This window comes from Kockiozyma suomiensis (assembly GCF_038497685.1).
Source record: "Kockiozyma suomiensis strain NRRL Y-17356 unplaced genomic scaffold V2V93scaffold_12, whole genome shotgun sequence".
Lineage (NCBI taxonomy): Eukaryota > Fungi > Ascomycota > Lipomycetes > Lipomycetales > Lipomycetaceae > Kockiozyma > Kockiozyma suomiensis.
The window spans coordinates 103624-123961 of record NW_027117675.1 but is presented as its reverse complement, the minus strand read 5'-3'; the positions used below and the strand labels follow the sequence as shown (position 1 = coordinate 123961).

Genomic DNA, 20338 nt, shown 5'->3' with positions numbered 1-20338 from the left:
AAACACGAAAATTCAGTGCACTTAAAGCATAAATGCCAGTTATATAATCTCTGGGCCCCTGGACACACCGAACCGCGCTATGTCTCGCCTTCTCCAAATTCCCAGTCAACAGCAGTCAAATATCAAGCTACTCTCAGCAGAAACAGATAATGGGGTTCGGAGACCTTGATCTGATCTGTGACCACGTACCGGCTCCACTCTGCTCTCTTGTCGGACCGTATGGCAGCGCCGGCAACCCGGCCATTACCTCGGCCGGAATCCAAGCGCAATGCTATTCTCGCAACATTTCAGTGGCTAACACAATCATTTTCCAAACCGGAAATGCGTTCATCTCGATCGGATCGCTTGGTATGGTTGGGGTTATGGTCTTCAATGTCCGGGCAAAGTATACCGCGGTCGGTATGTCTCTTGATCTGTAGTTTACTGGTGTTTTACTTCATCTAATACTCACTTTTTTTCCTTCGTCTTAGGCCGCAAAGAACTCCTTCAGTTCCTTTATTTATTTGGTCTTTTGACTATTTTCTCTCTGCTCGTTGACTGCGGAGTGGTTCCTCCGGCTTCAAAAGCTTATCCCTACTTTGTCGCCGTGCAGTCCGGTCTCACGTCGGCCACCTGCTGGTGTCTGATGCTTAACGGTTTTGTCGGCTTTCAGCTGTACGAAGACGGAACCAATTTTTCAATTTGGACTCTTCGCATTTCTACATTTTGTTCATTTGCTCTCACTTTTGTGATTTCGCTATTCACATTCAAAAGTTGGGGCGCTCTCTCTCCAACAAACACGACCGCTCTCTTTGTCGTTCTCTATATCATCAACTTGATTGCTGTCGTTATTTATGCAGTATCGCAGGTCATTTTGGTTGTTTTCACTTTACAAGATCTATGGCCTCTAGGTGATATCGCACTAGGCGTTTTCTTTTTTGTTGCAGGACAAGTTCTTCTCAACGTTTTTTCAAGCACTCTCTGCAACCACATGAAGCATTACGTCGACGGCCTCATGTTTGCCACCTTTTGTAATATTCTTACTGTAATGATGATTTACAAGTATTGGGACTCTATCACTCGTGAGGATCTCGAGTTCGGTGTTGGTGCAAACGCTGTCATCCCAGTACAACGCGCCGCGCCATGGGACGGCAAGGAATATTACGATGATGATCAGAGCAACATTTACGGAAATGAGGGATCCGAGTATACTGGATCATTTTACGCACTAAGGAACACCGGTAGCGCATACCAGCTTTCCAGAGAATAAGAGGAGACGTAGATTGGACGCGAGACGATAATGTTTGGCTAAGACGAGAGAGAAATTGAAGGATTAGAGTTACTCTAGGAAAGGGCTTTGGAGTTTTTTGCTTTTTTGTTTCCAGTTCATTTTTGATTGGCTTGGTACCATCTAGCATTTTGTCATTCAGTTTTTACGAGAAATGATTGTGATTTTCTGTCTCTTTTTTGTTTTGACTGCTTAATAAAGAGACAAGATGATGATAGAAAAAAAAATGCTATTCAAAACTATGACATGCACCAAAATATTGCATATTCGATATAAACTAGCAGCAATTCACAAAAAGTTATAACAGTACAGGCAGTGGGTCAATCGAAGCCAAAAATCACAATCAAAAAAATAAAAGCCAACATATAATACCAAAAAACACGCTCTAGTCATGCACCCTCCATCTTTCCAAAATAAAACCAAAAAGCAACGTTATCTCAATAATCATAAACAACTAGTGCCATTAAATACATTCACACCACATTAGGCGTTCCAGCCGGAAAACTTGACGCAGCAGCCGCGCTCTGGATCCACCAATCAGCCAGCAAAATGTCTAGTTTGCGACTTGTGTTGTCAAGCTCATTCATCACAATGCGATATTCGGGGAGTAAAGCTTGGTGAATAAAGCGGCGAGGCGCATATTGTGGTGGAGGCATTGAGGTGGTTGCTGATGTTGTCGTTGCGGTCGTTGCTGCCGGCGCGGAGTAAGAGGTTATGGGGGTCATTTGCGCAGAACGCGCTTTAGGAACTGGACGCGAAGACGGAAGCGTCGGTTGCTTGAAGATTGGCTCATCGGAAGACTTATTTGCTGAAATTACACCTAGGCCGATGATGGAAGATGATGCAACAGAGGGCATATTGTTTAATGTGTCCCGCTTCATCTCTTGCTCCGAACACGACATTTGTGGAGCAGGGATTTGAACGGCATCATCATGAACAGGCTCGGAGACTTCCAAGGTCGTTGCATCTGTGGTGGCAATTGTCAGACAAGAGTTCGATCGCGAGGCCTCGTAGCCAGCTAGCAAATTCGTAGCGGAGTAATAAGTATCGTCTTGCGTTGTCGTTGTCACGTCCGTCAAATCGCTAGCTATTTTCCGCAGAGATGGTTGCTCCTGCTGATGCTTAACGCGTGGTGTTGCCATTCCTTCGCCTTCATCACTAGCTGCAGGACTGATAGATGACTGATCATCCAAAGTCTCGCTACTAGATTGTTGATGAATTGAAGACTCTTCAGCAATAGAGTCTTGATGAATAGCAATCGACTCGTGGTCTTCGCTCTCATACTCGCCAAATGCCTGCATAATTGTAGTAGACGTGTCACTATATACAGAGTCTTGCGTAGTCGTACGTGATCTTCGAGTGAAGAGCGCCTCGAAGGGGGACAATGTTGTGGTCGCGGAAGCTGAGCTTACAGTCGCAGTTCCTTCACTTACAGAATGCGTCATTGGCATCGACGTAGCAACGCGCAGCGTCGCATCAGTTGGCTCGCGGGAAGGTGTCATCGACGCGTCACTCGATGCGGTACTAATACTAATAATACTGGTTCGTTGTCCAGCCTTGCGCTTGAATATGTTGCTCAATACGCGTCCGGTGATCAGATGCGACGAAGAACTACTTCCAGAATCCACAGATGTAGGCGATGAAGAGGCTGCGTGAGGCTGCTGGATATTGCTGGCGCTAACGGTGCTGTGGTTTTTGTTGGACGAGCGGTGTCGCATTGATAGCTTCTCTAATGAAGATTTGGTCTTCAATAGCGCATTTGGATCCTTTCTGCGAAGCTTACCATTGTTCTGTTGGCGCGTTACCGGTTCTGGCTCATTGTTCTGTAAATGCGTGCTGAAAACATGAACGGGAGATGTAGACGGAGAGCGAGAAGCAGAAGGCGACGTAGTGAAATTCGCATCGACTGTCGTGCTTTCGTCTACAATCGTCCGAATTAGAGACGAAGTCGAAATAGGCTGCTGGGCTTGCTCAGTAGGGATAATGGAAGAGACATTATCGGCTTCGTCAGTCCTTGCCAGCAACATGGAAGATGACGAGCGTTTGGAAGATTGCGAAGTGGCACGGCTAAAGTCTTCGGTGGGTACAAAGTCAAGAGGATGATGTACATCATCAACGGCGAGAGAAGGCGCTACTTGCGCATGCTCTGGAGCCATCTCGATCTCCGCATTGTGAACTTCAAACTCTGACTCTAAAGGTGGCACGGTATCAGCAGTCGGGGAAACCTCACAGTCCAACGACTCCCGCAACGTAGTCTCCCCTTCTTCCATAGGTTCGTCGTCAGCAAATGATGATTCAATAGGAGCAAACTCGACAACCTCGCTGATATCATCCTCTACTTTTGAAGGCTCTAAACTCTCTGCTGACACATCGGCTTCTAAAGCAGCTTCATGATCTTCATCGCTATCACTAGAGTCACTATTCTCCTCGTCTCCCAGCTCTCCATCAGAATAGTAAATATAGTATCCCTCGGGTGGATCGTAAAAAGTGGGATCGGTAAAGCTGACCGATTTAGCTATCGCTTGAGTTGCAGCATTCTCTGCTGCAAGAGCTGCTGCAACTGCAGCGACAGAGGCTTGTCTCTTAGAGCGAAACCGCTTGAGAGGATTGCGTGAGGACGACGATTTATCTGAGGCGGAGCGTGATGGTGCAAGTGGCTGATCAACTGCTATCTGCTAAAGATCGGGACAAAAGTCAATAAAAATGTCTAGGAAAGTATGTAAAGCCAGATTAAAACAAACCTCGGTGTTACGGTGCTTGTTGAGGCGAGCAAGGCGTTCGTCCGGGGTTTCGATATGTTCAGCAGGCAGATAGCCGACCGAGGAGTCCTTCATCATACGAACAAGCCACCAATACTCATTTGTATCGTCGAGCATAATCATTGCGTCGCCCTTGATAGCGTCAGCATGGCCTTTCTGCGTCGCGCGGAAAGTGTGCAACGCGTATACGAGGTCGTAGTTGATGTCGGCTGCGTAGCGATATTAGCGTACGAGGATTAAAATAGTAACAGATACACAAGAGGCATACACTCGTCATGGATGGATGGACTTGAGGAAAGCTCATAGGGATCCTCAAGGCACTCTTCTTCGTCGTTGTCCGAGGAATCTTCAGATGCAGCCAAGCCGTCATTGATTTTCCGGTTGTGATTGCTATCGAGCTCGTCAGATGAAGATGAGGAGGATGACTCTTCGTAGGCACGTGCGTTCGCAGCGGTTATAATCTGGTTGATTTCAACAGTGGCTTCGGCCATGACTGATGACGCAGAAGAGGAAGCATCGGCCTCCTGCTTTTCAGAAGACGCGGTAGTAGACGCGGCGGTGTTGGAGACGGTGGGGCTTGCTGCCGAGGAGGACTCAACGTCGTCTTCGTCTTCGTCGTAGGAGGACGTGTTGAGGACGGGTGTCGGTATCTGCTCCTTGTCGGCACGGATGAGGCCCTGGAGCGAAGATGCCGACTCTGTGGAGAAGAAAGAAGCAGTTAGCACGAGACGCTTCAGGGCGCGTAGAGAAGGAGGCGAGATAGGGGATGGAGGGCACTACGCACCGGCGTAGATCGCATACGCGTAAGGCTGCATGGCTGCAAACAGAAGAAGCAGCGACGAAGGACGAAACAAGGGAAATGCCAGCGACGAAGGATGAGGCAGGGTCTGGCAGAAGAAGCAGCAGACAATAAGAGATGAAGAGGCACAAGAGTGGTCGACAAAGAATGCGACGCGTCAGATTAACTTTGTGCCTGCAGCCTCCTTCAACCTTGTTTATCGACGTGCTACGGTCGTGTTTCTGCAATTTATATGCAATGTCAGTATTATTATACGCTTTTATACAACTTGAATACATATCAAACATTTTATATCGATGTAATCCACTGAGTTATCTCTCGCAGTCCGTTCGTACTCTTCTTCATCAGCTGCTCGTGTTCAAAGCTTATTAGCTAGCTGCATCATTTAGGGTGTTTAGACGATGTGTGGTTTGAAGGTACACGTGCTCGGTCATCGAGCTCTCTCTTTCTTTGCTATGCCGCTTTCTCTTAGTTGATATTATCCTGCCCTCCTTTTCTAGTATGTAGTTCTGTCACCTTTACATGTCAGATTCATCTTGGTATCTCGCAGAGTCGTCTGCGTCAAGCGCACCCCTCAGTCTGCAAACGGACGACCTGTGCGGTGCCGAATCATCAGTCGGCTCCGCCAGCAACAAGAACTTTGGAAGACTGCAAGACTACTCGCAGCGCAGAATAGTGTCCGATTCGGCGGCTGCTCAACCTGCTGATGAGGAATATGAAGCATATCTCCGAAAAGCTAGCGGCAATGATAATGAAAACAGTTATAGCTACGAAAACAGCCCTGTCAGCGGTACCTATCAGACCGGCAGTCTCGACAGCCAGCCAGGCAAACCGACTCGCAAATTCTCATGGCGTAATCCAAAACCTCGTACAAGCAGCATTAGGAGAGCGACTTCGATTTTTGGACAGAATCTCAGCGACGAAACCTCGCCCGCCTCGCGCTTTCTCTCGATTTTCAATAGCACTACTGCTAGTTCGACGCCTGACGCCGACGACGAAGGTCAAGAAGTTTCCGATTATGTGATTGGCAAGACAATCGGATATGGAGGCTCTAGCACTGTTAAAGAGGCGCATACTCTCGAACACGGGAGAGATACAACGCGTGCCGTCAAGATCGTACGCAAAAGCAAAGGAGACAATGCACTTTCTGATCTGGATCATGAGCTCACAATATGGAAATGCATACCCTCACATCCACATATCCTTGGACTTTTATCTGTCCATGAAACTGATTTTGCAACTTTCTGCTTTATGGAATATGCAAATCTAGGTTCAGTTTTTGATGTTGCTATCAAGAGACGGCGACACCGGTCTTCACTGGCGAGCACTGATCCGACATCTCCGACTACGACTGATTCTAATCAGCCTCCTCCGATTCCGAACTACGTAAAGAGGCGGTGGGTATGGGAGCTCTGCGGTGCCTTACGTTTTTTACATCAAGATCTGCGCATTGTGCATGGCGATATCAAGCCTGAAAACTGCCTTTTGCACGTCGACTCCTCTTCTGCAGCCGATCAGATCAGATATATATCACCAGATATCAATCATGCGACGTTAAGGTTATGTGATTTTGGAATGGCGCAATTTATCAAATATAATGAATCTGTCTCCAACGAAATCACAGCTACCGAACCCGATCAGACGCTCGTTGAAGCCGCCGCCGAGCCTCGCGACGACTCATATGACTCGGAAAACAACATTGTACTCTCTTCACCTACACTTTCACTCTCTCCGTCGTCGACAAATCTTTCGCAGTCGATGACTCAATCAATGACCGAACTAGATATAACTGGCTCAATACCTTATCTTTCTCCCGAACTACTGATACCTCGTCCTATTGACGCGTCAATTGGAGGCCTAGCTGAGCACCCCGTCTCACCAAAGCAAGATATCTGGGCTCTGGGAGTCTTTACATTCGTGTTATTTACGAGACATCTCCCATTTTCCCACTCCTTCCTTCCCAAGCTACAACAATTAATAGTTAGTGGTATCTGGACTCGCGATCTCTTGCGAAAATCAGTAATCGAGTCCGGAGATGAAGAAAGAGAGGCTGAGAAAATTGTGTCGTTTGTTGAACGCTGTTTGCAGAAGGATGAATTTGAGAGATGGGATATTAGTGAGGCGATGCAACATGAGATGTTTGTTGGCTTGCGAAACGAAAATGCATGAATGTACACGTTACCTTTTTGTGCGTGTGTGCTTTATTTACGGTACCTGTTAATTTTGATTTTTGATTTGTATGCTTTGGAGTATTGGGTTGAAAAAAATTTGGGCAGATTTGGGATCTGCGTGTTGATATACGATTTACAGTGAGCAGGAAAATAATTCGCTGATGAACTCAAACTGATTGGGTTTAGTAGGCAACTAGTATAGAGTGACTGCGACTTGCAAGAAAAATGTTTTGAACAATATCTGCTGACATAAAATGAAAAGAAGACAAATCAAAACCCAAGTGAGGACGAAGATAAAAGAGTTCAATGATCCAATGATTTATTTATACTACAACAGCTCATTTTTTCTCTTCATAACGTGAAGTTCCGCGACATTCTAAACAGGTATACTTGCGCCCAGACGCCATCTACTACTACCACTCCTACTGCGGCCGCTGGAGCTACTACTGCTACCACTGCCGTTAGCGGTACTACTCTCAGCCTCGCCGTTCCTGAACCTACCAACGACATCCGGCAATCGCAATTCCACGGCAACAACTTCACCGGTAAACCCGTCCTGCTCATCAGGCTCCTGAAGTATACTCAGTTCATCTGAATCCAGCACAGAAGCCCTCTGTCCGCGCTCTTCGTCCTCGACGGTTTGTCTAGTATCTGACGCGGCAGGAGGAGGAGGCGTGGAAGGTGTCAATGGAGGCGGAGAAGTCGAAGGTCCAAGGGCATTAGGCGGTTGCTGTCTTCTTTGTTGTTGAGCAAGGGATGCACGCGCGGCGGTTCGTGCCGCCATAGCTGCAGCGGCGGAGAAAGTTGTAGGCATGGCCACAGCGGCCGGGTTCTGTGATGCTGGGGAAGTGGATGCTGTAGCGGCATCTTCTTGTATGGAGATGACTAGGATCGATAATTGTAATACTATCACAATTAAATCATCGAATATCATTGGTATCCGCGATGTAGGCGCTTTTTGCCCTATGAACTGAATAGTGAGGCCACCGTGTAAATATCCAGCGTTAGCCTCTCTGCTTACGGGGAGACTTGCGAAAATGTGAACTAATAAGCAATATGTGTTGGATAAAAGAATAATAGCGCGGATGACGCTTGATTTGGTGGTACGTGGCATCGGGAATGGCTTTGGAGTCAAGTAATTCTGCAAGTTGTTAGTGCAACACGATCGTAAATGTAGTAAAGAAGTACGCACTAGCTGGATTATACTCCGCAACAATAGCCGAAGTAGCGAGATACTATATCAAAGAAAATTTTAAAAGCATTAGAAGATTGAATTCATCGCACTATCTCCATAGTAGCTACTTACTCCATGAAATATATGAAGAGCAAATGACAGTAAGTCAGCACATCAAGCGATCTGATTAAATGCCGCCCAAATTCCTGCCGCCGCTTTTCAAATAACTTTAGTCGCAATGGCATGAGTTTTGCGTGCTATCAAAAAAATAGAATCTTCTATATTCTTTTTTTTTTTTGCCGGTTGCTTGAGTGAATGCGAACTAAGAGTCGTTTACTCCATTTGACGGGAGACAAGGGAAAGGAATTGATAAAGAATGTCCACTAAAAGCAGCAAGTGCAATGATTAGACTGCAAGAATATATAACAGTAATACAAGCAAATCCAAATCGTGCAAGAAAGTAGGGCTTTGTTTTGGTAGAAACCCAGATAAATAGCTCACAAGATCATAAAACGGTAATCAAGAATACTCTACAGTACTCAAAACCTGACCACCGATTAACTCAACAGCACAAAACGCACAATGCCAACAGAAATACAAAAAGACACTGAACTGAGTCGCTGTAGCAGATGATTTGCTATTTAATAGCAGTCGTGAGATAGTCAAGTCAATACGGTCGATACTATCAGACAGTGGCAGTTTCGCAGCTTGCCTCCACATAATCCGGCCGGCTTTGAGGGTTAGGTCTATAACCTTGCCTATAACCTTGTCAGATCAACGAACCTTTCTTTAAACAGAGCTATTTCCTGAGTATTGTTATCTTTATCAAGCAAACTGATCACAGTTAAGAGAAGGAGTTATTCAAATTTTAGAGTGGGTCTCTGGCGCATTACAAATATTACAAATAATTGCCGCCAGCACTAGCGTTCCTACACAGCTTCATCACGACCTATTAACCGCGACGCGTTCAGTAAACGCGTGAGACGAATATCCTCAAACAACAAATGAGCTTCTTCACAAAGCAAGGGGGATCTTCCTCGAGTAAAGCTACAGGAACTGCTAATCCCCGTCAAGTTCCCTGGGTTGAAAAATAGTGAGTGCATTAGATCTTATTCTTTGTGTCGTAACTAGTATACTAACTCTTCTCCTGTAGCCGTCCGCAATCGCTAGACGACGTCTCATCTCAAGACCATGCAGTCGAGGTCTTGAAGCGTACTGTCCTCTGCAGCAATCTACCTCATATGCTTTTTTACGGTCCACCCGGAACAGGAAAAACCTCAACTATTCTTGCCTTAGCAAATCAGCTTTTCGGACCCGACCTCGCCAAGTCGCGCGTACTCGAACTCAACGCGTCCGACGAGCGAGGAATCTCCATAGTTCGCGAGAAAATCAAAAACTTTGCTCGCGCAGCCGTAAGTAATCCGACGGCAGCTCAACGTGCAAAGTACCCTTGTCCTCCATACAAGCTCATCATTCTCGACGAAGCAGATAGTATGACGCAAGATGCCCAATCTGCGCTTCGACGAACAATGGAAACATACTCTCGCATTACGCGATTCTGTCTGATTTGCAATTACGTGACAAGAATTATCGATCCACTTGCTAGCCGTTGCTCAAAATTCCGATTCAAACCTCTCGAAACGGGAAATGCTTTTGTAAGACTTCAAGAGATTTGTAAAGCCGAAGGCGTTAGATACGAAGATGGTGTCATCGAAAGCGTCCTGCTTGCCGCTGACGGGGACTTACGAAAAGCAATCACGCTACTACAATCTGCGGCCAAATTGCACGGTTCCACTGCTGATGATGAGATAGTAAAAGAGGATAACGTAATGGAAGTCGACGACGAAGCCAGTAAGACTGTCACCGTTCGCAGTATCGAAGAAATTTCCGGTCGCGTACCAGACTCGGTAATAAACTCGCTCGTACAAGCAGCAATTCCGACACCGCGCATTTCAGAAAATTTCTCCACTCTGCAGAAAGCAGTCGAGAACGTCATTCTCGACGGATGGAGCGCGATGCAGCTGGTTTTGCAAATTCATGACACGCTTGTGTTCTCGGATGATTTCGATGGACGTGCAAAGAATATGATCGTTGCAGCTATTTCAGAAACTGACAAGAGATTGCTCGATGGCTCAGATGAGCATATCACAGTTCTAGACTTGCTCGTAAAGGTCTCTGGCATTCTTAGAAAGAGCAATTAATAACGTATAAAAATATCTTTTTTTTAGAAAAAGTAATAGACTAGTAATTACATATAACTCCCTCCATACATAATGTATACATAATCCACCGTATTCCATTAGCCGCACATACAAACAGTATAACCAAAATATATAAATCAATAAATAAGTAAATGAATAAAAAGATATTAAAACATTCATATCAACTTTAAACTCCCGGCTCGAACCTCGCTAACCAAAATTACATTCAATCATTCTCTCATGCTAGGCAACGCTTTGTTACATAACAAAAAACATGCGTAAACATTTTCTTAGACCAACTTGCTTAGAAGAGGTAGAAGAATCCAACAACGAACGAAACAAGCGACAAGAAGAACGACTCAGTGACGCCATACGTCATAGCTCCAGCGGCGCTCTTAGTCGAAGCTGCAGTGGTGCCTTGCACAAAGCCTCCCTTTGAAGTTGACGAGACTGTCTCAGTCTCGGATAGAGAAGTAACTGATGAGGCAGCCTCCGTCTCAGTAGCAGAAGTAACTGGTGAGGTAGTTGTAACCACGGTCTCACTTGACGATGAAGACGAAGACGAGCTGGAAGAGCTGCTTGATGATGAAGATGACTCCTTGGTAGAGGAAGAGGACCGAGCAGATGATGACTTGGCAACGGAAGAAGACGACGCAGAAGAAGAAGCAGCAGAAGAAGAAGACGCGGCTGACGAAGATACGGTCGAGGACTCAGTTGAAGACTCGACAGATGATGAGGTAGCGGAAGATGAAATAGCGGAAGATGATGTAGCGGAAGATGATGTAGCGGAAGATGATGTAGCGGAAGATGAGGCGCCCTCGGACATGTTATCTCCACTGGCCTCTTCGGATCCGAGAATGGTTTCTTCATCCGAGATGTAAACGGACTCTGCAGTTCCGTTACGGCTGGAGTACTTGTAAGACTTGCTATTAGAAGTGGCAGTCACATAAGATGGCGGGTCGTAGCAAGCAATATCAACGCTCTTGACGATGGCATAATCATAACCATAATTTTGAATATCCTCGCTGTTCCAATCAATCTCACCGCCAGCCCAGGCGATAGTTCCCGGTGCGTTCGAGTCTAGTCCACCAGGCCAGAGCGAAATTTGCACACGCGAAGGAGTCTGAGGGAAGTTGTAAACGCCAGTCGTGGAATTGAGAGTGTCTACTTTGTTGAGCACACGACCTTGCTGGCCATCAACGAGCCAAGTGATGGAGTCCTCAGTCCAGTCGACCTCGTAGGTGTGATAGTTCTCGTAGGTGTCACTTAGTGAGATGTTGACGGAGTGAGTCCAGTCAAGAATGGCCTGAAAGTAGTAGTTTGTCTGTACAGTCTCAAGATCAGCACCAACAAACTCGTAATCGATTTCATCTTGCACATCGGAGAAGAGACTGTTATAGAAAAAAAATTAGAATTTTACATGAGAAATTAAAAAAAACAGACCAGAAAAATTTTATAAATTTGAGTACGTACATGAAAGCAGTGACTACACCACGACCACGAGAGCTCTTCATAGTGACCTTGACATTTCCGTACCAGATGTACTTTGTCGAAGCAAGGACGGTACCAGAGGTCTGATTTGGCATGGTAATGAAGAGCATGTCGTCGGAAACGGCGGGGTAGCCGGAGTAAGTGAAGCCGTAAGAGTCAGAGTCTCCTAGATATTCATTGGAGACAGTGACGTCGTCCATGCCGGTGAATGTCCAGGACTGATTTTGGCAGATTGGAACGGGGGCGCATGAGTCGAGGTCGTATGACCACTGAGGATTGCATCCAGCTACACAGTACGAGCCGATACCACACTCACCGTACTCTGGAACGATAGAGTTAGCCTGTCTTCTAAAAATCAAAAAAAAAAAGAAAGAAAAGAACGGAGTATTGACATACGACTGCAGCAAGGAGTGTCTGCGGGGCACGGATTTTCGGCATCGCAGGTAATGGTGTCGTCTGCGCGCGCAAATAATACCGACGCGGCAAGGCAGAGCGCGGCGAAAGCGACTTTAGAAGCAAGCATCGTCGACAAGAAAAATAAGACAAAAAAAAAGAGATTCGTATCGAAGAAAAGAAAAATAGAGAAAAGAGAGAAACAAAGAAAGAATGCGAAAGAGGAGAATGAGGAGAGGCCAACGTTTTTCAAGGACAGGGGCCACTCGCCCAAATAGGACATTGTAAATAAATACGAAGTTAATTATAGAAGGCCGCTTATTTGGGACAGCCTTTTGCGCTGAGTTACTGTTTCAAGGATTAGACTTGGATATACTTCACTTGCCTGTAGCTTCTAATAAAAGAATGATATATTTATATCCTGTTAATGATAAGCTATTTACTATAAACTGGCACTGTTATAGCTGTTCCGAAAAGTGATTTGAGGCCGGGTAATTATCGGATATTATTCGCTCAATGAACTCAGGTCAATAAATAGGATACCACACTGCAGCGTCAACCTATCTTTGTTTATATAGGGTTTGCTAATACTATATTACGATTTTTTAATGGCAATTTTTTAAGCAATATGACGGATCGTCTTACGCAGCTGCAGGACGCAGTCGACCAGTTGGCGGTCCAGTTCTACTCCGCAATCCACTACCTCTCCACCCACCATGATTTTGTTCCACTGGATGGCTCGGCAAAGGTCTCCGATCCTCAGTGTATGTCATTGCTAGAGATTAGCCCATATACAGTTATCTTCTGCGTATATTCTAACGTTTCTCATATTGGCAGTGCAACCAGATGATCCCGCAGTCTTTGAATGTACCGTCTCCAGTTTATAATCTCTTTACACTTGATACTAACTGCTTCGCTACAGCCGCTAAAGCCGAGCTAGCGCGAGATATCATGGTCAAAACCCGTCAAATCGACCTCCTTATAGCCTCCCTTCCCGGTGCCGGTGTTACAGAACAAGACCAGCTACAGCGCGTGCAGCGACTCGAGACCGAGCTCGAGCTAGCCGAACAAGAACGCCTGAGATGGCTCATGCGTCGCAAAGAATTGCTAGCAAAATGCGATAGTATTATTTTGCAGCTCACAAAGAGTAAGAATGACATCTCGTCAGCCTGAAATGTATGCGTGAACAAGAAATGTGTGCGTGAACGATATCTGTTCACTCTTCATGTTCAAGCGACCCATCCATCTTCAAGATCCGCTATGACTGCCGACCCCTAGACATTGTTCAACAGATCTAACGACGCAGTTAGCGCGTTACGTATACACTCGTCTCAGATAGGCGTCAGCTTTACGATTCGATTCATAGGTATCAGCGACACCAATATGCGGTTATTTGCGGAAATTATTTGTATTGTATGACCCCAGTATTTGTAAAAGACAATATATGATATACCGAATATTTTCCGACTTGAAAAATAAAATATCTGGTCATAAATAGACGTTGACGCAGAAAGTATATGTAAATTCTCGCTTCCGAAAATTCCGGACGCGACTGTTGTCATCCCAAATCATCCATATTGCCGTGTAGCCCCTTGATCTCAAACTGCAAGCTACAAACCACAACTTTCAACAAAGCAAGGCACAATATGTGTGGATAAATCAGTACTAAATTGAGAGAACGTTTTGGGAGGGGAAAAAATGAACGTCAGATCCCCGTCATCTTCCTCTCGCAGGCTGCCATTCTACCTGCGACACAACATCTGTCTTCAACTAATTGCTGTCTTTTCTTTCATAGCTACCGTTCCGCTATGTTTATACGTTTCCAAATACGCAGACTGGGACTCAGAGTATTGTGCATGGCCTGATAATGGAATCCTCGATATCTCAAAGGATGTTCGAATGTTATTATTCGGGGACCCTCAGATTCGTGGCGGCGCGCGCGACTTACGCACTAGACTCGACATCGTTGGGAATGACCATTTCCTCGGGGCGTTATACGAAACATTAGCGAGACCACTTAGACCAACACATGTGGTTGTTCTAGGAGATTTATTTTCGAGTCAGTGGATCGATGACGCAGAGTTTGCTAGTCGCGTAAGACGATACGAGTCGCGGATCTTTGGCCGCAATTCTGCGGGCGATGTACCTGTCTTTTGGAATTTATCTGGAAATCATGATATTGGATATGCGCACGAGGTAACGGATGCTCGTGTAAAGAGATTTGAGGAGTGGTTTGGAAAGTTGAATTTTGTAGTTTATTCAGATGGGTGGCGGGCGATTGTGTTCAACGCAATGTCGATTGACGGAGATCCAGAGGATATGGATTATGGACAAGGGAAATATACAGTTTTGGTGCGAGAATTTTTGCAAAAACAGATGGACATAGAATACCATGGCACCACAATTTTGTTCATGCATGTCCCTCTGCACAAGGAAAGAGGTGTTTGTGTTGATGCTCCATATTTCACGTACTACGATCCGTCTACCAGGAAACAGATTCGTGAACAAAACATGCTGTCAAAAGAAACTACAACTTGGCTTCTTGATGGCTTTTTTTCTGATAATGGGCATGGGTTCGTGGTCAACGGACATGATCATGAAGGTTGTATGGTTAATCATGTCAAGCTTATGGACGGATGGACAGTGGAACCTATTACAAAAGGAAAAAGCACGTATAAACACTCATTTACACCAGAGCCTGATGGAAATGTTCTAGAAATTACAGTCAGGAGCATGATGGGCCAGTTCGGCGGAAACATAGGTCTCCTTAAAGGACGCTATATGGAAAATTATGATGGTCAGTGCCTCGCTTAGTATTCAGCAGCAGTAACTAACATGACGCTGTAGATCTTGCGGAATTCTCATTTTCGTTATGCTCTTTCGGGCCACAGCATACCTGGTGGGCTGCCTACGTGACCTTCTACGTGGCAATAATTTCTTCCTTTCTCTCGTTCATCGTCTTCCCACTCATGATCCTTCGGCTTCCAACATTTGTTTCGCGTGCACGCCGCGATTCGAGTCCTCTATTAGCTAGCGAACTAGATGTATTACAATCTTTTTATGCGTCGGCTAATGCGAGAACCGCAGTGGTGACTTCTAGAGGGAAGAGAGAGTAATGCATGTAGTATTTTTCTGTATATATGTATATTGTTGTATGGCTCTTGTACTTAGATTTTTTTCTTGAGTTACACATTTAATGTTTGAAATAATGAAGCACTATCTATAGTAAGTGGCGCAAAAAACCTGCTCGAAAACAAAAAAGACCACGAAGTTAACTTACTAATGCGACTACAATTAATCTATAACAGGTAGCCCAACCAAACCTACATTCCAGACGAATCTATCAGGGTATCGAAAAACCTCTGGAAACTCTGAAATCAGAGATACCATGGAATGAAAAAGCAAAAAGAGATAAAAGTACAGAACCAGAATTTTACGAAATCGGAGCGTGGTGTCGTGCAAATCTGAACCTCTTGACAGTAGGTAAAGCAAGCACTGGATTCTCCCATCGCTCACGAAAGGTATTCTTTGCGCAATTCCATCTATTCAAATCAGTCTTCAGGCGGAGAAATTTAATATCTGATAACATTGACATAATTTCAGAATTCATAGTTTGGGTATTTGCAAGTGCGGCCGATATTTCTCGATTTGTTCTGAACAAATAAATGTGACTGCGACTATGCAAGAGAGCCATTTCTTGGCATTGTATTGTTCAATATCACGATCAATGAATGAGTAGTGCGCTTTATTTGTAGAATATCTCCACGACTCGATGGTAATGGCTGATGGAGGCGTTCGGTACAGGATATGCTTGAATAAGTTAACGGGAGTCTGTTGAGCTGTGTACCCGAGATACAAGCCAATTTGGATATAATCAAGGAGAGTGGATCTTTAATGCATTTCCTCGAAGTAATCATAATTGTCTATGGTCTCTTCAATAATATGTTCGATGCGCTCTTGATCGATAATAGGAGGCTCGGACTGTTGCTGCACCTCCTCCGAACTTTCAACAGCCGACTTTTTCTTTTCCAATTCTAGTAAATCAATCAATCTTCATGGGTTTTATTTTTTCGCGCCACCGCTTCTAGTCTCTTGTTTCATTCCAGCTTCAGTTTTCTCCATTTTGGATTCCGAATAATAACGCCAAGGATTTCCAAGTCGATCCAAGAAATTTTACCTTGGGATCCAGCAGCCAACCGTCACCACAAAGCACGATAGTCAGCTACTTTGCAAAATCAGATCTAACTTAACCAGACATGTTTCTATCTGACAGAAAATTATCTAGGTGCTCGTCAAGATGCGGCGTAGATGGGTCGCTGCAGGATAGATCAGGCAAAGGGTCCTCTTGCTGACCTTCAGGCTCGCTATGATCAAAGGGTTGCTGCTGCTGCGCATCGGGATCGATCTCTTCCACAACTTTCAGAAGAGCAAGAGGGAGGTTAAAGATGTCTGAGAGGGCTAGCAATGAGTATTCAGGGACTCCTGCGCGGTAGACCGAGTAGTATTATTTTGATTTGAAAGCAGTGTAGGAAAGCAGAATAGAGAGCAGGATTAAAACAGCAACACAACTAAAAATACGGATGAATGAACAAGAAGCGATAGAATACAGATATATATGCATGAAGCGATAATAATACAAAGCCGGAGATACTAATTGAGACAGACGCCTGCAAATAATATATATGACGTCACGTACCACGTGCCCGAGTTAAAAAGAGAAGAATTTTGCTGTTTTGGGCCGCGGCCGCTTTTAAGATTGCTTGTCTCCTCTCCGCCGCGTTCCTCTCTTCCTCATTCCCTCTTTCACTGGCGCCTTCGCTGTGCTTGCTGTACTTTCTTATTTACTCTATCTGAAAAAGGAATAAGAATATATCGGTTTTAGTGCTCTAGAGCACAATTCTTCTCTCGCCTGTTTTTAATCTCCATCAACATGGGCCTCCCTCTTTGGCAACCCCGTCCGCTGCACGAGGTCCTCCCTTCGGTCCCCACCGCCCTCCCGTCAAAATCCTCATCCTCTCTTCATCAACAGCACGACTCGCAAGTGCCGGAGCACATATGGCGCCGCCGTCGTCGCCATCACTACCACCACCACAACAGTCATCTCTACCGTCCCTTCGTCGTCGACGGCGCGCCCTCCGATTCTGCCCGTGAATGTCTCCATGACGATTCGGCATTCGACGGCTACACGAACGACTATGACGAAGATGCCGACGAGAGCGGCATGTTTCTCGACGACGAGATCGAAGACACGTTCGAGGAAGACGAAGCTCCTGAAGTCGAGCCGCTTGGTCGCACCTACGTGGCTCGCGCTGACCAACACGACCAGCGGTATATGAGTCGTCGGAGCTTGCTCCGTCGGGCTGTTGCTAACAGCGATCGCAGCTCATCGGCTTCATTGGCCCCTGCCGCTTCTGCGGGCTTCTCTGCATCTTCTGCTTCCGGCAACTCACAACAGCAGCCTATTGCCTCTGAGCTAGCGCTGAACCGCACATTAATGGACTATGTCCACCAACTGCGTCGTCTGCGACATATCGATGAGGACGAACTGCGACTTAATTTTCACGCTGACCACGAGGCTATGCAAGATGGTGTACAGCAACTGCTGCAGCAGCAGTCGATTCCTGATATGCGGCGACCATCAGAATTTGCTTCGATTGTTGAGCAGATTCGATCGATTGGAGCCGTACATGATACAGAGTTGTCGCAACCTGAAGTGGCCACTGCTGCTACGGCCGTAGCGTCTGCCACTGACGACAACAACGATAACGATAATAACAACAGCAGACAGCGGTATCTGTCGCCGCTTGATCTTGACGGGTTTTACAGTAGTCGAATGCGGATCCTCCGCAACGCATACGCCAATGCTGATAGCGAGCACCAGCGGCAGCAGCAGCACTCACACTCACACGGCTACTCGCGCAACTACAACTTCAACCACATTAGTTTCTCACCCGAGCAAAATGACGAGCACGACGATAATAGCGACGACGCAGTCGACGATTCCGAAATCGGAGATATGCTGCGTCGCTTCGAAGTTTTAGATAATCGGATAGATTTAATCAGGATGGCGCGCAGAGAATTGCGGATGATGGAGTTTGAAACGAATGTGGGGCTTGATGAGATGCGGTTTACGGCGTAATTTTGACTCACGGTTTGCTTTTTATTTTTTTTATTTCGCTGAATTGTTGTAATGTTTATACATTAGCTGGCTTCTATATATTTATGTACACAAAGGATGGGAGTTTACTTTTTTTTGTTCCTCGTGACTTTGTTTAGGAAGTTTGGCTTTGCATCGTTTGTTAGCTGGTGTTGTGACTATAAATCGTTTCATGGTTTAGATGATCAGTTTATTTGCGTGTATACAAGATATAAATGAATATTTACAGATGCCCAGTTTATTCTCTTCTCTCAATATGGGAAAAGAGGACTTTAAATTCCCGGTGGTAATAACAGCGCCATAACCTGTCTCGGCCGCTCTGTCGCCAACAACTCAAAATTACTAGCTGCGTTTACCTAACATCGAGAAAAAAAATTGGTCAGTCATCATGGGTCATTGTTTGTTGTGGCAACGCAAAGAACTTACAGTGTCTGCGACTTCGACGGTATATCCCATTCCCATAAGCAATCTCCTAGTGTGTTCCGACAAAATTCGAGACTTGCCGCCTAATCCAACAAGTAGCAACTCAGGTCTAGGAAACAGAAGATTAACAACCCCTAGGCCTTGCTCGTCGATTGATACAAGTCCAGTATCCAGGCCCTCGACGTATTTCGAGAAATCCCACTCAAACACTTCACCTTCGACTATGAGGCACCCGACAGTATTATCCCGACAATCAAACTCGTCTCCTGTCGATAGCCTAAATCCGTTGTCGAGAACCGTGTCAATAGACATTGGCGGTCTAGGAAGATCTTGAAGTAGATCAAAGTCTTGAATCGCGCCTCCTTTCGAATGCTCGATTGGTGTTGCTTGGTTAAGGATCCGGTCAGCAAGTACATTGCGCGTACTGTGGAATGATGCCGCGAGTGTATGTCGGCAAGTGCTTCTCATCACTGGTTGTATGTGACGCAGAAGAGGTGTCATTGTTGATATATTTCGCATCATTTTTAATGTGTGAGTTCTGAATGGTTTACAAGAGAATCGATCAGAGTGAGTATGTATCAAAAGATTCGATATTGGGAGATTCAAAAATTCACCGTTTACCCTAACAGCAGTAATAATTTGACCAGCACTGATAAAGCTCTACATTTTTATAGACAAAAACTGAACAGAATAAATAGAAAATTGAAAAAATTCACGCTATACCGACCAAATGACAAAGTCGAAAAGAGAGGTGTAAAAATAGATAAAAAGTTATAAAAAAAATGTGAGCCCAACAGCTGCATTTGCCGTTGCCCAGAATCGAACTGAGGTCTCTTCGGCCACAACGAAGTGTACTGACCACTATACTACAACGGCTCACTTTAAAATTTTGAGATTTTAAAGTCCATCATATCTCCTAAAACATTCACTGGTCAGTCTTCGCTGCAGGTTTCAAATCATATTTGCCCGCGACAGCAAAATAAAGCAGTGACAATTAGTAGTATACGAGTAGCAATTGAGTAGTAATTGAGTAGTTCTAGTCAACGGCTTTCTCCATAAATAGCGATTGATGGCGGAATCGAGTAGTCATCTAGCTTCTTATATATTGGCGGGTTATTTCCTTACGGCTCGTGCAAATATCAAATTGGTCTCCTTAAGCAGGCGGGTGCAGATTTGAATTCCGGATGATCATGAAGTTGTTTTCCTTTGCTTCGGTTTAATTTAATTTGATTTTCTACTGTGCCTTCTCTCGTTATCTTGCAGTCATTCCTTGACTGCCCTTTCTTTCCTTTCTTCATCCTCCTTTCTTTCTTTTTTGCATTCTGGTCTTCAGTGGAATGTGAGTGGGCTCGAAGGTGTGATGATATGACAGTATGATGGTATTTTTTGATTTTCTATTCTTTTATGTCTTTATGGTGATAGCGATAAGACAGCTGGTTGGAGTTCGCTCAGCTCGCGCCGCACTCGGGTCCCGCGAAGGTCAATCCTGGAGTTTCTTCAATA

The 20338-nt window shown here is 45.3% G+C and overlaps 10 protein-coding genes and 1 non-coding gene across 11 annotated transcripts; 6 read left to right on the top strand and 5 right to left on the bottom strand.

Moving 5' to 3' along the window:
• The first annotated feature begins 86 nt into the window (after positions 1 to 86).
• Positions 87 to 1635, top strand: V2V93DRAFT_373542 (chitin synthase III catalytic subunit). Its single transcript, XM_066911012.1, has 2 exons — positions 87 to 399; positions 471 to 1635. Exons 1-2 carry the CDS (start codon positions 150 to 152, stop codon positions 1247 to 1249), a joined length of 1029 nt encoding a protein of 342 aa, XP_066764165.1. The 5' UTR covers positions 87 to 149; the 3' UTR covers positions 1250 to 1635.
• On the bottom strand, positions 1477 to 5000 carry V2V93DRAFT_373540 (uncharacterized protein). The gene is made up of 3 exons (XM_066911011.1): positions 4295 to 5000; positions 4009 to 4235; positions 1477 to 3942 (listed from the first exon to the last, which is right to left on the bottom strand). The coding sequence occupies exons 1-3, from the start codon at positions 4515 to 4517 to the stop codon at positions 1741 to 1743; spliced, it is 2652 nt and encodes an 883-aa protein (XP_066764164.1). The 5' UTR covers positions 4518 to 5000; the 3' UTR covers positions 1477 to 1740.
• Positions 5001 to 5638: 638 nt separating this feature from the next.
• V2V93DRAFT_317518 (kinase-like domain-containing protein) lies at positions 5639 to 6985 on the top strand (the record flags this gene model as incomplete). Its single annotated transcript, XM_066907246.1, has 2 exons — positions 5639 to 6430; positions 6491 to 6985. Coding segments are annotated over 2 exons (1287 nt in total), but the record flags the coding sequence as incomplete, so codon positions are not given.
• Positions 6986 to 7198: 213 nt separating this feature from the next.
• On the bottom strand, positions 7199 to 8848 carry V2V93DRAFT_373536 (uncharacterized protein). The gene is made up of 3 exons (XM_066911010.1): positions 8303 to 8848; positions 8189 to 8231; positions 7199 to 8137 (listed from the first exon to the last, which is right to left on the bottom strand). The coding sequence occupies exons 1-3, from the start codon at positions 8413 to 8415 to the stop codon at positions 7373 to 7375; spliced, it is 921 nt and encodes a 306-aa protein (XP_066764162.1). The 5' UTR covers positions 8416 to 8848; the 3' UTR covers positions 7199 to 7372.
• A 116-nt stretch (positions 8849 to 8964) lies between these two features.
• On the top strand, positions 8965 to 10428 carry V2V93DRAFT_373534 (P-loop containing nucleoside triphosphate hydrolase protein). Its single transcript, XM_066911009.1, has 2 exons — positions 8965 to 9263; positions 9324 to 10428. Exons 1-2 carry the CDS (start codon positions 9175 to 9177, stop codon positions 10369 to 10371), a joined length of 1137 nt encoding a protein of 378 aa, XP_066764161.1. The 5' UTR covers positions 8965 to 9174; the 3' UTR covers positions 10372 to 10428.
• V2V93DRAFT_338069 (concanavalin A-like lectin/glucanase domain-containing protein) lies at positions 10333 to 12455 on the bottom strand. The gene is made up of 3 exons (XM_066907756.1): positions 12259 to 12455; positions 11845 to 12184; positions 10333 to 11762 (listed from the first exon to the last, which is right to left on the bottom strand). Exons 1-3 carry the CDS (start codon positions 12383 to 12385, stop codon positions 10676 to 10678), a joined length of 1554 nt encoding a protein of 517 aa, XP_066764160.1. The 5' UTR covers positions 12386 to 12455; the 3' UTR covers positions 10333 to 10675.
• Positions 12456 to 12616: 161 nt separating this feature from the next.
• On the top strand, positions 12617 to 13755 carry V2V93DRAFT_373529 (mediator complex, subunit Med21). The gene is made up of 3 exons (XM_066911008.1): positions 12617 to 13019; positions 13093 to 13122; positions 13178 to 13755. The coding sequence occupies exons 1-3, from the start codon at positions 12884 to 12886 to the stop codon at positions 13426 to 13428; spliced, it is 417 nt and encodes a 138-aa protein (XP_066764159.1). The 5' UTR covers positions 12617 to 12883; the 3' UTR covers positions 13429 to 13755.
• A 74-nt stretch (positions 13756 to 13829) lies between these two features.
• V2V93DRAFT_373527 (uncharacterized protein) lies at positions 13830 to 15486 on the top strand. Its single transcript, XM_066911007.1, has 2 exons — positions 13830 to 15052; positions 15103 to 15486. The coding sequence occupies exons 1-2, from the start codon at positions 13954 to 13956 to the stop codon at positions 15369 to 15371; spliced, it is 1368 nt and encodes a 455-aa protein (XP_066764158.1). The 5' UTR covers positions 13830 to 13953; the 3' UTR covers positions 15372 to 15486.
• A 1527-nt stretch (positions 15487 to 17013) lies between these two features.
• V2V93DRAFT_373525 (uncharacterized protein) lies at positions 17014 to 18647 on the top strand. Its single transcript, XM_066911006.1, has one exon. The coding sequence runs from the start codon at positions 17186 to 17188 to the stop codon at positions 18392 to 18394; it is 1209 nt and encodes a 402-aa protein (XP_066764157.1). The 5' UTR covers positions 17014 to 17185; the 3' UTR covers positions 18395 to 18647.
• V2V93DRAFT_373524 (NADH dehydrogenase 1 alpha subcomplex assembly factor 3) lies at positions 18584 to 19711 on the bottom strand. Its single transcript, XM_066911005.1, has 2 exons — positions 18839 to 19711; positions 18584 to 18768 (listed from the first exon to the last, which is right to left on the bottom strand). The coding sequence occupies exons 1-2, from the start codon at positions 19355 to 19357 to the stop codon at positions 18685 to 18687; spliced, it is 603 nt and encodes a 200-aa protein (XP_066764156.1). The 5' UTR covers positions 19358 to 19711; the 3' UTR covers positions 18584 to 18684.
• V2V93DRAFT_t52 lies at positions 19640 to 19711 on the bottom strand. Its single transcript has one exon. It is a non-coding gene; the product is annotated as a tRNA-His (tRNA).
• Positions 19712 to 20338: the final 627 nt, after the last annotated feature.